The sequence below is a fragment of the Orycteropus afer genome, unplaced genomic scaffold (assembly GCF_000298275.1).
Source record: "Orycteropus afer afer isolate SDZICR_OR568_19922 unplaced genomic scaffold, OryAfe1.0 scaffold00034, whole genome shotgun sequence".
Classification (NCBI taxonomy): domain Eukaryota; kingdom Metazoa; phylum Chordata; class Mammalia; order Tubulidentata; family Orycteropodidae; genus Orycteropus; species Orycteropus afer.
In genome coordinates this window covers 8,823,356-8,838,155 of record NW_006921621.1, presented here as the reverse complement: position 1 = coordinate 8,838,155, position 14,800 = coordinate 8,823,356, and the positions used below count along the sequence as shown (strand labels likewise).

The following is a 14,800-nucleotide window of genomic DNA, read 5'->3' as shown; positions in this document are numbered from 1 at the left end:
GACAACATGGATAATATAAAAAAAAATAAAAATACTCTGATGAATTAAAGAATATACAACCCGTTCTCATTATTCATAGGCTCTGTGTTTACAAAATTCTCCACTAGCTGAAATGTATTTGTGATCCACAAACCAATAGTAGCAGCACTTTCATGATGATTTGCTGACATGCACAGAATGGCAGAAAATTTGAGTTGTCTGAAGTGCACATTCTCAGCTGAGTTAGACCAAGCTGACACTCTACCTTCTTATTTCAGCTATCATATTATAAACAACTGTCCTTTTCACAGTCTTTTTAATGTCAGATTTTTCAAATTTTTGTGGGTGGTTTTGTTCTTAAAAATGACGCCCAAGCATATGCTGAAGTGCTGTCTAGTGTTCCCAAGCACAAGAAGGTGTGATGTGTTTTATGGAGAAAATATGTATGTTAGATAAACATCATTCAGGCATGAGCAATATGTATGCTAAATGATGTGTTTTAAGGCAAAAAAACAAATAAAACGAGGTTGTGTATTGATCAGTTGATGAAAATTTGTGTCCAAGGCTTGTGGGAACCTAACCCTGTATCTCCCCTAGGAACAATGGTTCGTTTTTCACTAATTTAGTGTTCATGGTGACTTTATAGAACATAATTACCATGAAAAACAAAGCTTGTGTGTATATAGTGTGTACACACCATATAAGGTCTTCTCTTACATCTTTACAAAAATTTCTAAGCAGCAATAAAATGAAAAGTTTGGCCTTCATCCTCTTATTCATCCAAGTGAGGAGTAAAGTGATCTAAAGAAGAGAGCATGATGAAGAAAAGAGAAAATGTAGACTTGACTTAGCCTTAACTGAATAATTAAGTATTAACATATTTGATTCAGTAAAGAAAAATGTGGGAGCTCTGATGTCATAGTGCCTAACGCATTTGAACCACCAGCCACTCCTCAGAAGGAAGATTGGGCAATCTACTTCCGTAGAGACACCGCCTTGGAAACCCAAGGAGGGGTCCTTATGAGTCGGAAACAACTCCATGGCAGTGAGTTTTTTTTTTGTTTTTTTTTTTTTAAGGAAAGAAAAATATTAGCATTTTTAACAGTTACTAATTAGAGAATCAAGCATGACCCTGGGCACTTGTTTTTTGTTATAGAACAAGATATGTTATCATAAGATTGTTCAAGTAGGCTTGTTCAGGTCTTTTGAGATCTGTACTGATTTGCTTTTCAGCACCCCTGGTGGCTCATGAACAATATGGCTTTAAACCACACTGTACTGCCCCAAGACGACCGCCTTCCACATTACCTTCGAGATGAGGATCCCTTTGCATCCAAACTTTCCTGGGAAGCAGATTTAGTGGCTGGCTTTTATCTAACAATAATTGGTAAGTGTCCTTAATTCTTCTGTTCAAAGGCTGAATCTAGAAAATTCATGGGCTGACACAATGATTTTGCACGAACATCCCAACAGTGAGGTGGATGTTTTTAGTGGAGGTGGAGAACTGGAAGAAGATAGTGGATAGGAATGGTGTTATGTAGTTCAATAAATGGTTCATGGAAACCACTCTTTATTATTTTATTACTAGGAATACATATCCCATTGATCATCCAAAGAACATTTAAAGCAAAATAATCCATCTTGAAATTATATTTTGATAACTTTGATAAGAGGTTTAGCTTCTAAACAATAATATTGACAGTAATGATATCTAATCGAAATAGAAGGCTTTGACTTTTTAAAACATGCTTTTGATTTTAGATTTTAAGTGCATAGATTTTAGATTAAGAAGGGGCCTAGAAATTATCTAGCTCAGCCTCTTCTTTTCAACTGAGAAAACTCTTGACTAGTACTTTAGTGACGGAAGTTGCACTGAGATCACCTAAGGATAAGATTGGATTATGACAGTATATCTAAGTCATTTTGGTGAGAATTAAGAAAATGCGTTGGTGACAAGTAGAAGTCCAGAGTCAAAAGCTCTTTGTACATAACCTGTAATGTGGTGAATCTGCTTGCAAACCTGTGCCATCTAATGAGGTGGGCACTAGTCACGTACAGCAGACGTAGAGCAGTGCCTAAGGTATGTGACTGCTAACCAGAAGGCTGGAGGTTCAAACCCACCAACCACTCCTCAGAAGGAAGGTTGGGCAATCTACTTCTGTAGTGATACTGCCTTGGAAACCCAAGGAGGGGTTGCTATGTGTCGGATCTGACTTGATGGCAGTGAGTTTGGTGTTTGGTTTGGTTAGTCATAAGTGGGTACTGAGTACATGAACTGTGACCTGTCCAAAATGAGATATGCTATGGGGTACAATACATACCAGATATTAAAGACTTATTTCCAAAAAAAAAACATAAAATAGCTTATTAATAATTTTTAAATTGAATAAATGTAGAACTTATAATGTTTTGGTTATATTAGGTTAAATAAAACACTATTAAAATTAATTTACTTATTTATTTTTACTTTATTATTGTGCCTACAAGAAAATTTTAAAAAGTGCAATGTGGCTCCCATTTCAGTTTTACATTAAATGTCTATTGGACAGTACTAATCTAGACAATTAGAGTTTAGCCACAATATTTTTCTTGGATTGAAAATTGTTGTTTTAAATTTAGAGAAACAACCTGCAGGTGGGTTATATCTTTAGGTGTGTCTGCCTTTAATGTTTTCAGACATGTCAGATGTTGAGTCAAGTGCTCTCTCTGTCTCTGTCTCTTTCTCTCTCTCTGTATCTATTTATTTGTTACTCATTAAAAATTTCATTTAACCTCCTAAAATCAGTACAACTAGTTAGAATGGCTTTGAGGTTCCTCTATGGCCAATGTTTGAAGAAAAAGGAATCTACCAGATTGAATCAGAAATTCTTCTGCAAAGTGATTCCTTGGGTGTCTTTATTATTAACTAACATCCTACTAATTTAAACACCATTTCTTATAAACAAACTCCATGTCCTTTTAAGTACAAACACATATTAAATGCCCATTTTTTGCCACTGTTTAAGTTGTGAACAAAACAGACAAACTCTGCTAGCACGGGGTTTAGTTGAAGTAAAATCTACATTGCAATTTTATTAACATATGTACTTTCAATTACTAGAAATGATACAAAAATAGGCATTTCATTTTTCTCAATCAAACTGCAAAAAATGAATTAAAAGATAGAATGTTTAATCTGGCAAATTTCTCCAGGGGGTGCAAAATTGGGAGAAATATCGGTCTACACCCCACCCAGACATGAAGGACTGGAGGAAGAGAGGCAACCAGAGTGCGTGGGTGGGAGATTAGGAGAATCTCTTACTGATGCCTGTGGGCTTAGAAGAAAAATGAACAATCATATTCAAATGAGAGTGCTGAGGTGGAGTCAGAAAACCAGGTCCAAAAAGAGTCACAGAACAAGGGGAGTGTCAAGTGAACTGGAGCTCCTGGGTGGTGCAAACATTTAATGCACTTGGCTGCTAACAGGAAGGTTGGAGGTTAGAGCCCATCTAGAGGTTCCCTGGAAGAAATCCCCGGTGATCCAGTTTTGAAAAACCAGCCACTGAAAACCGTATGGAGCACAGTTCTACTCTAAAACACATGGAGTCACCATGAGTCAAAATCAACTTGATAGCAACTGGTTTGGTTTTGGTTTTATCAGGTGAATCAGGGAGCTAAAGATGAGTCAATGCAAAGTATAGAACAGTGAAACAGAGTCAGAGAGGGGTGAGGATTAGCTGGAGGGTTTGGACTTATCCTGGGTCTAGGTCTTAGGCTTCGACTGTGTCTCAGGGCATATTTTCACCCTCTTCCAGGGAGAACCCTGTGGGTGGACCCAGCTCTGTTTTAAGGCACAATATATGTGAATGTATTAGAATGAACAATATACTCAGTGGGCGTTGTGGAATATTAGAAGTCTTAGGGAGAACTGAAAAATGAAAACGTAATGCTGTTATAGGGGAAAATTAAGTGAGAGACCCATTCTTCACCCTTCACTCTTTTACTTAGTTTATCAACAGTCTATATATGAGCTTTTAATATTTTCATATTGATAGATTAGATTTTAGTAATCCTTGGAAACCCAGGGAGGGGTCGCTATAAGTTGGGTTCTACTCGATGGCACATAACAACAACAACAAGGAAAATACTCCACCCCTTTCAATCATTGCCTTCTTAATGATGGTTTCCTTCAACTAGTTTTCAAAATAAATTTGCATTATTTTGGCAGTCACCTATTGTTTTTATCATGTACCATTGGATCCCTTCCTACTCATAGGGATCCTGTAGGACATAATAGAACTTCCCCATAGGGTTTTCTAGGTGAAATCTTTACGAAAGCAGATCTCTAGGACTTTTCTCCCATAGAGCTGATGGTGGGTTCGAACTGTTGACCTGTTACTTAGCAGCCCAGCGCTTAGCCATCACTGCACGGCCAGGGCTCCAGCTGACACTCACCTACAGATGGATTTCCTGTGGGTTTAGAAAGTGAAAAATCTATAAGCCCCTAATAGTTGACTATTTAGATCATGCTTTACATATGGGATGAAGCCCTATAAAGCAGAAAGTTCAAGAAAGGAAAAATAAGCAAAGAAAGGAGAAATAAGCAAAGTAATATCCTTAAAAGAAATGGGAGTAGACAAAGCTAGATGTGGACTATAAGCCAAAAGCAAAGAATGTGTAAATGAACCTCGAGTATCAAATGCTTTTTTGTACTTACTGCTTTTAATCTCTTTTGGGATACAAAGTAGATGACACTTGCTTATAAATTTTCAAGCCATGTTTTCACATTTTACTTTCCCAGTGTTCATTGCTAGCTGTTTTCCTTTATAGAGACACAAGTTTCATTTTAGTAGGTTTGTTCATAGAACTTCATAATCTTTTCTATTTTTCTCCTTTTCTACCTTAAGAGAGCTAAAGAGGTTTTAATGAGCCATTAGGCAGTACTGACTCCAGGGAGTCAGAATTTCCTGAGAGCACAATGCAGTTACTTCCTGGTGGTTTCATACCATTAGCTGAAACACACATCCCTTTCCTTGCCCCTAAAATGAATTGTGGTGGAGAAGTAGAAAGTAAAATAGAAAACTCTGGGTTTCTCTGTTAATACTCTCCTTATTCCTTACTACTAAAGGCAGCTGTACCAGATTCTCATTTATACACAGCTACACTATGAAGCAAGAATTCCTGAAGAAATCTACTCTACATGTTAAGCTATGGAAGTAGGTGTATTCTTTTCTTAAATACAGTCAGTAGGGATTGGGTCTTTTTGGATTAAAACTGGGTTTGTAGGAACCTTGAACAGTTACATTATAATGCCAAAGCCAATTAGGTATTAATAAAAGGATATAAAAAGGTGGGAAGACATTTATGTCATTTTTGGTAGGTTTGGTGGGTTGAGGGTCACTTTCTCTCCCTTTGGTGGGAGGGGGAGAGCTCATATTATAAATTTTCACCTACTTCTCTACATTCTGTTAAATGCCTTGATACACAGTCCAGTAGCTGCCAGCCACACAGAGTCCATGTATCCTAGGAGATAGGTATCCTGGCTCTGTCTCCAAGAGAGACCCCTTTCCTTGCAGGGGTCAAGCCAGCCCATACCTGCTCTCCTGACTCCAGTGCTCCCTGAGGAGTCCACAGAGATAGTGAAGGCACCTGGTTTGTTTTGGACCTCTTCATCTTCAGAATATATCAAGATCCAAGGGGTTAACCCTACTTATCAGAGGGAGGGAGTTTTATAAAGCCAATAATCTACCGAAAAATGGCTGTAAAAAATATTCAACCCTGGGGGACCAGTATTTGAACTAACCATCAGGATTCCCACACCCTCCTGAGCTTCACTGGGTAGTGTTTCCTTCTCCTGGGTAAGTTCAGTCTCCTAACCTCTGACTCCTATCCCTTTGTAGGCAACCCACTTCCTGCCACTCACAACTCATGTCTTTTCTTTCATCTTCTTAATTGAGACTTTTATTTAGAATCCACTCACTGCCCTTCCCTCTCTAAATCTATGGTGTCCATTTTTGAAATTGAAAAGAGTTTCTATCTAAGCAAAGTCTATATCCTAGTTTTAACGATGGGAATTTATATTTTTCCTTGTAGGGATTCTGTCCACATTTGGAAATGGGTATGTCCTTTATATGTCTTATAGACGAAAGAAGAAGCTGAGACCTGCCGAAATAATGACTATCAATTTAGCAGTCTGTGATCTGGGGATTTCAGGTAAGACAATTGTTTCTTCTTTGTGGATTTAAAGTGTTCCCCTTTCTAAGTTATTCACTGGCTGGAAGATCACTACCCCACTTGTCCTCTCTTCAGCCCTCTTCTTCTTCTACCTTTACAAATCATACTTACTGAGTTTGTGATAAGTTCATGAAGTGTTATTTGGCCCAAGAGATCATTCATTTATTTATTCAGTCAACATGTATTGAGTCCTTTCTAAGTGCCAGGTGTGTTAAATGCTAAAGATATATTTTGGAATAATACAAGATATGTTAGCTCAGAGTGCAGTGGGGTAGATGATTCAGAAGGCAGAAATGGACATACAGTTCCAGATCACTGTTTTGAACTCCATTATACCCCTCTGACCCTTACTGTAGAAGTTTGATTAAAAAGAAAACAGGTGGGTCATGAAGAGTAAATGATGACCTGAGTGGGCTCAGAAAGGTGAGTATAGGAAAAAGGAAGAACTACCTTGATAATGATGCATTTAAGTATGACTTATAGACTGACAGCAAGTATAGGAAACTTCTACTTCAATGGCTCTCAAACTTGGCTTCACCAAAAAATACTCAGGGATATTCTGTAAATACTCATGTCTGGGTTCCATACTGGGAGCTCTGGTGGCATAGTGCCTAAGGCATTTGACTGCTAACCAGAAGGTTGGCGTTTCAAATGCCCAGCCACTCCTCAGAAGGAAGGTTGGGCAATCTACTTCCGTAGTGATACCACCTCAGAAACCCAAGGAGGGGTTACTATGGTCAGATCAGACTCTATACCAGTGAGTATGTTTTTTTTATGGTTTTGAGTTCCATACTCAGAGATTTTGATTTGGTTGATTATCAGTGTGACCTGGGCATTAGAATTTCCAGGTACATTTAATGGGCAGCCAAAATTGAGAACCGGTGGCTTCTATTGTTTCTCTGATAATTTAGCAAGGAGGAGTTGGAATAAAATTTCTCTTTAACTGTATTTTTTTTTTTTTTTTTTTTTTAGGGATAAATTACCCTGCTTTGCTTTTACTTATAAAATTTCACAGTTGCCTGAATGTGTCTGTGGCCCCAACATTCTGCTGTTTAGCAAACGATCTTAGGTTGTTATAAACAAACAAACCCATTGCCATTGAGTTGATTACAACTCAGTGCGGCTGCATGTGTTGCACAGCAGAACTGGACCCCTTAGGGTGTTCTTGGCTGTGATCTTTACAGAAGCAGATCACCAGGACTTTCCTTTGAGGTACTGCTGGTGGGTTCATGCCACTAGCCTTTAGGTTAGCAGTCAAGTGCAAATCATTTGCATCACCCAGGGACCTCTTAGGTCATCAGGGTTGGGGCAATTGCATATGAGCAATAAACATCAACTGTTCTTTCCAATGGAAACATCTAAAGCCTTTCCTTAAAATTGGTTCTAAAATCTGTTTCTGTCTTTATAAGCAGATTTTCATGTCATTGTCCATCTCTAAAATCAAGGCTTATTAAGACTCTACCAATTGAGTCATTATTTATCCCACAGAAGCAAATGTGATGACTTCTTATTGAGAGTTTGGGCAGCTTTGGTTCTTTCAGCAGGCTTTATTCAGTGTGGGTAGGCTTAAATGTCATGAGTGCTTATGGGAAATTCACACACATTGTAAGGAGAGCCTGACATGCCAGGCACCTTTCTGTGAGAATAACCACCTCCACTGGGTGGACTCTGACTCACAGTGACCCTTTAGGATAGAGCAGAACTTCTCCCATAGGATTTTGAAGGCTGAAAATCTTAACAGAAGCAGACTGCCTCATCTTCCTCCTCAGCAGCGGGGTGGGTTCAAACTGCCCCTCTTGGTTAGCAGCCCAACGCTTTAGCCACTGGAAGAACCTCAGGCAATTTATCAGTCTGCATAAATGGCTGCCATTTTGCATCATGGCCACACGATGGCGATGCCGCAACAAGAATGACTGTTTCTGCGGTTAGCTTTGCTGCTTGCTATCTGAGTGTTCTCTTTCTCCTGCTGAGTATAACATGGTTGGAGGAATCCTACCATTTCAGCCACATCCTTCACCAGCGAATAATATGAGACCCATATTTAATAAGACTGTGTTAGACTCAAAACTCCAAAATCCAAACTTACTGCCATCGAGTCAATTGCGACTCACAGCGACCCCCTTTGGGTCTCCAAGGGGGTAAATCTTTACAGAAGTAGATTGCTCGGTCTTCTTTCCCAGGAAGGGCTGGTGTGTTTGAACTGCCAATCTTCTGGTTAGCAGGCAAATGCCTTAGGCACTACACCACCTTGAATAAAAATGTCTGATTAGTCTGATAGATTGAAAATGCTTTCAACCAAGCAAGTGTGCTCTAGAAGTGCACAGAACAACTCATTACTCTATACAGTTTGCCTTTAGAGTAATCCACTAGAAAGTATTCTCTTCCATGTGATTGCTTTCTCTGAATAACCAAGATCATTTTTTTTTTTTACAACTTTTGAGCATTTCTGATATACTTTTATCTTTCAGTAACCCTTAAAAATTTTGTTTTATTTTTTTTTTTCTTGGTCAACTATATGCCATTAAAAACTTGAGGACATACATGCTAAAGACTGGGAATATTACATCTATGCAACTAATGCTTGTCCAAATACCAGTGGCTCACAACCTTGGACCCATATGAGAATCATCTGGGGACTTTATATGCCTGGATCACCCCAGTTCAGTAATATCAGGATATCTGGGCTCAGAGCCCTGTGCACTGATATTTTAAAACATCACAAAACAAAATAACTCCTCCTGGGCTTCCGATGTGTAGCCAGGACCCAAACTAACTTACTAAGTGGAAGAGAGAGAGGCATTCTAGTTGGTATTCTAAAAGCTCATCAAAAGCTCTGCTTAGAAGCAACCTTAAAATAAATCGTGCCCAATGGTTAACATGAGTGCGTGGCTGCTATCTGAAAGACTCGAGGTTTGAGTCCACCAGAAGGACCTTGAAAGAAAGGCTTGGCCATCTGCTTCTGAAAACTCAGTCATGGAGGAAACATGGAGCACAGTTCTTTCCTAAAACACAATTTTGCCATGAATTGAAGTCATCTCTATGGCAATTGGTTTTTTAATCAGGGTCTCAAGCACAACTGCCCACTGAAATCACATTTTCTATACTTCCTGAAGCTTCGCCTCTTCAAGATAGTTCTCTATCATAATAATAAACCAAAACCAAACCAAACTCACTGCCGTTGAGTCAGACCCGACTCATAGCGACCCCTCCTTGGGTTTCTGAGGCGGTATCACTATGGAAGTAGATTGCCCAACTTTCCTTCTGAGGAGTCGCTGGTGGGCTTGAATTGCCAGCCTTCTGCTTAGCAGTCACATACATGCCTTAGGCACTACACCACCAGAGCTCCTATTATAATAATAAACTCAAACAAACACACTTCTTTCTATCCATGTCTTTTCTCTATCTTTTGCTATCTGAAAACTTTCCTGGGTAGCTTCAAACTCAGTTCCTTCAGAGTAATTTATTAACCCAGAAGTGTTGTGTAATGAAAGTTGTGTGGATGTAAATGAGTTGTTTTCCTACGTACCTCTGTGTTTGAGGGTGCAGACGGAGGGCTTGGCGAGTTGAGATGTGTGAGGGAATTTTAACTGGAAGGAAACTTCCTCTGACAAACTGCTTGGTGCTCTAGTTGTAGGCAAGCCTTTCACGATCATCTCTTGTTTCTGTCACCGCTGGGTATTTGGCTGGATTGGCTGCCGCTGGTATGGCTGGGCTGGATTTTTCTTTGGCTGTGGAAGCCTGATCACCATGACTGCTGTCAGCTTGGATCGATACTTGAAAATCTGCTATTTATCTTATGGTAAGTAGGAAGGTTTCTTGTTCCCTGCTAGTGAAAGTTAGGTGAATTGAGTGTCAGAACTGTACATGCTTTACACTCAACAATAAAAATGATCACTAACTTAGGAGACCAAGAACATTTCTATTTATAGCCTTTTTGTTCTAGTGTATACTTAAGGTTTTGAACTCCAGCCAATGTAGGTTTCTTTTAATCCTACGTTTATAATAATGCCTGGTGTTTAGTTATGATGTTTTTTTAAAATATTTTCTTGTGTAAAGTGTGTAAGCTTCTACCATGAAAGGTCCAAGATAGGTCCAAGGTGCTTAGTTGGTTCCTCAGATACTAAGTGTAATTATAAAACAAAGATGTTTATGAATGTCCTTGAGGACTTGGGCTCCCAATGGTTTTAGAGATGAGGCATTCCTAGAAGGACCACTGTTAGGTTAGTGTTCTGGTTACCCAGTACTGCTCTGACATGTATATACCACAAATGGGATGGCCTTAACAAACAGGAGTTTATTCTTACAATTTGGAGGTTAAGGTCCAAGTTCAAAGTGCCAGGCTCTAGGGGCTGGGTGAAAACTCCTCAGCCTTGGGGTCCAGCTCTGCCTCCTGCTCCTGGCCCACTGGAGCTAGAGGCGTTTCTTTACTCAGACAGCTGCTAGCTGCTGAGGCTGAGAAGCCTCAAAGTTGACAAGTAAAAAGGCACAGTCCTGATGTTACCAATCCACATGGCAGGCCATTAACTTAAGTCCACTGTAAGTCCCAAGGTTGGCAGAGCATAGCAGGCTGCTGAGCAATGACATGGCTACCTGCAGGGTCCAGGTGTGCCAAAGGCTAGAGACCATTCCCAAGGCTTCTCCTTATATACAAGAAGCAGACCACATCCTAAAGCCAGCTTACTCAGCTGCTTGTGGTAGATCCCACCATGGAGTTGATTGCCAGTCTCATCATGGGGAATAACTACCACCGGTTGCCCAGCGACTCAACCAGGCCCAGCCAAGTTGACACACAAACATAACTACCACAGTCAGATAGCCTTGCAGCTGTGCCTGTATGAAAGGACACATGGGAATATTGCTCAACATTTCTTGGTGGTAATTGTAGGTAAAAAATTAATCATAGATCAGTGACTAAGAACATTGGTGAGGCAGCAATAAAATTTTCAGAGACTTTTTTTTTTAATGATTAGAACATTTTACATGTTAAAAATAATTTTTTTTTCTTTTGCTTCTCAAGGTTCTGGGAATCTACGGAACCTGAAAGCGTAGCGTTTATACCTATAAGTTGAATATTGAGAATCAGGCACAACCAGGGAATAATATTAATTTTCCCTGAATAGAAATACCTTGATGGGTTTGACAATATTTGTCAATTAGAGTGGTTGTGACCATGGATCAGGAAGATGAATGGAAAGGTCAAGTTGACTTGAAGTTGTCAGTGTAGAGGAATTTTCCCTTACAATTGAAAACTTACAGCCTCCAACCCCCAAGGAAAACATATACGGGAGGAGGGACCATGGACCACCAACTTCAAGATCCAGAACTCATTTTTTGTTTAACTTGTATTTCCTTTTCTAAATATTTAAAGCCTCCAATATAAATAGCAGATCTTTTCAATCAAAATTTCTATTCAGATAAAAAAATATGCAATTATACATATTCTAGATGACAACAGAGTCAAATTCTTTCTACACACAGATTTTTGGTCATATCATCTACTTTTTATTATTAAATAGATATTGAGTTTAACTACAGATTTTATGGAAGAGAAACCAAATTCAACCTCCTGGGAGTATTTTGGGGATACTAAACCTTAATGTCTCTGTTTTTTTGAGTATATTCTTTAGTTAAGCAATGCATCCATTATGGAGCTGATGCTGTTCATCCCAGAATCAATGCAGGGTATAACACTATATGGGAATTATATATGTTTTCCAGCTTCTTCTAAAATTGAATCTTGAAAGTATGATTTCATCATTTTATTTGAAGTACTATATAACCCTCCACACTGTGTCCCAGATGGTTGGAGTTAGAAAGTTGCTTAGGGCATGTAGAACTTTTTCCTATTTAATGTGGTAAACTGTTTTAAGGCATCCCTGACAGGTGGCCACTTGGCCTCTTCGTGAGTAATTCCAGGGACCAGTGACGGGGAGCTTACTACTGCACAAGGCAGCCCATTCTCTGATTGGTCTGCTCTCATTGTCCCAATGTTATTCCTTATATTGAGACAAAACTGCCGCCCAGTAACCTCCACCCATTGGTCCTAGTTCTGACTTCTGGAGCAACACAGAACCAATCTACTAATCTTCTCCCTCCTGTACTTGACAGCCTTTCACCATACTCGAATGTAAGTATAAAACACCTCACCAAGTAACCCTGACCATAAATGCTTAAACTTATGCCTATGCACATTCTTCTACCTAAATGTGATTATCATTGCCAGTGTTTTACCTGTTATTATAGACAGTCAAGAGCTGACATATATTATGGCTACATATTTGCTACCCCTTTCTGGCTGGCTTGAGAAATTTGCGTTTTATAATACAGAACGCCGCATGTTTGGAAAAATGGAGACAATAAAGTGTAGAAATAATTTGTTATAATTCTTCTTAGAGCTAAAGCAGGCAAACTAATTTACGTGTAAAACTTCATTTAAAGTAGTGCTTTTTAATTTGCAAAGCAGACCCCTTACACAGAGGTGTATGTACAGAAAATAGTGCCTTAGTGCCTATGGCAAGCACTGACATTACACCCCTGTCCAAACATCTGGCACCTATATCTTTTAGATAACTTTAAGGCACTTGACTGCTAACCAGAAGTCTGGCAGTTCAAACCCACCAGCCACTCCTCGGAAGGAAGGTTGGGCAATCTACTTCTGTAGTGATACCACCTCAGAAACCCAAGGAAGGGTCGCTATGAGTCGGGTCCGACTCAAAGGCACATAACAACAACAACAATAACATATGCATATTGAATTGTATATATGTATGATTTTGGAAGTAGGAAGGGGAACATTTTTAATTTTATACTGTTGTATTTGTATGCTATAAAAGTTTTTGCAACAACAACATTTTTCTGAGAACAAAAATCTCCCATAAACACTTCCCCAATACTACATTTCTCTCCAAAAGTTAAGCACTATTATAATGCATATTTGTAAATATAGAAACATATAGTTTATATTTTGATATATAAATGGGAACATTTTGAACATATTTTTCTGAATATTTTTCAATATGATATTCTACTTTAAGAATATGTCTTGGTCTCTCTCTGTCCAGAGCAAAGAAAAGTGAAGAAAATCAAAGACCCAAATGAAACAATTAATTCAAAGAACTAATGGACCACTTGAACCCTACCCTCCAAGACCCTAAGACCAGAAGAACTACATGGTGCCCAGCTACCACTGGTGACTACTCTGAAAGGGATCACGATATGAGGTCCTGGATAGAGTGGGAGAAAAATGTGGAACAAAACTCAAAATCATTAAAAGAAACCAGGCTTACTGGTCTGAAAGAGACTGGTGGAACCCCAAGACTATGGCCCTTAGATCTCTTTCAAGCTGGAAACTACATTCAACCCCCATGGCTCAACTTTCAAACAATAGCTAGGTCTATACGATGAACAATAATACCAGGAAGGTATGCACTCATTAGAACAATCAATTATAGGAGACAAAAAGGGCAGCATTTGCCTAGGGATAAAACTAAGGAGGCAGGAAGGGATGGAAAGAAAGATGAACAGAATTGGTCAACACACGGAGGAAGTGAGAAAAGTGCTATTATATACATTGTGAGGATTACAATGAATATCACAAAACCAAATGTGTATGAATTATGGAGTGGAAAATTGGCTCTGAAAACTTTCATCCAAATCGCAATTAAAGAAAGTGTCTTAATAAACTTTCTATGTCAGCTCATTCTGTTTAATGTCTGGATGGTATTCCCTAGCATGGAAGTATCATAGCTAACCATTCTCTGTTGATAGCTGTTAAGGTGTTTCCAAAGACAGCTGCAATTAAGATCATCTTTGTACACATCTCTTTGTGAGCATTTCTGTAAATGGAAAATGAGAAAAGAATTGCTGGGTCAAATATCCCAAATATCTACCAATATATGCACAAACAGTAAACAAGAGATGGTTTGTTTCCTAATACCCTGGTCAACAATGGATCTTTTCAATCTTTGGCAATCCAAGGACAAAAAAGAGGAATGGACTTGTTTTAATGTAGATATTCCTAATATGAGTAATATTGAGCATTTTTCATAAAATTGTTGACTTTTTGTATTTCCTTTTGTACTCAGTTTTAATTGGAGTATCTTTTACCTGTTGAGTTATAGGAGTTCTTTAAATATTTGGAATGTTAATCTTTTATCTGTTAAAGGTTGCAAATATTTTCTTCTAGTCTGACTTGTTTTTAAAAACTCTGTTCATAGTCTCATCTGTCATTAAAAAGTTTAAAATATTTTATGTAGTCAATGATTCAGCCTTTTTTCTTTCATAAATTCATTTATTTTATATTACGGCTTTCTTGACCCCAAGAATATAGACATAGACATGTTCTCTTATGTTTTCTTTCAATGTCTTTATCATTTTTAAAAAATCTTTCCTGTTTAATCCACCTGAAACTTATTTTTACTTATTTATCATGTTGTGTTATTGTTGTTTGCCTTCGAGTCAGCCCCAACTCATAGCGACCCCTCCTTGGGTTTCTGAGGCAGTGTCACTACAGATGTAGGATTGCCCCACCTTCCTTCCAAGGAGTGGCTGGTGGGTTTGAACCGCCAGCCTTCTGGTGAGCAGTCAAGTGCCTTAGGCACTATGCTAC

At 38.7% G+C, this 14,800-nt stretch overlaps 1 protein-coding gene across 1 annotated transcript in view; it reads left to right on the top strand.

Moving 5' to 3' along the window:
• The first annotated feature begins 1,236 nt into the window (after nt 1-1,236).
• The window catches only part of OPN5 (opsin 5), a 33,571-nt gene continuing 20,007 nt past the window's right edge, over nt 1,237-14,800 (top strand). The window contains exons 1-3 of the mRNA XM_007936162.2: nt 1,237-1,366; nt 6,052-6,171; nt 9,821-9,991. Coding sequence (XP_007934353.2) covers nt 1,237-1,366; nt 6,052-6,171; nt 9,821-9,991 — 421 coding nt within the window. The remainder of the gene's footprint in view (nt 1,367-6,051; nt 6,172-9,820; nt 9,992-14,800) is intronic.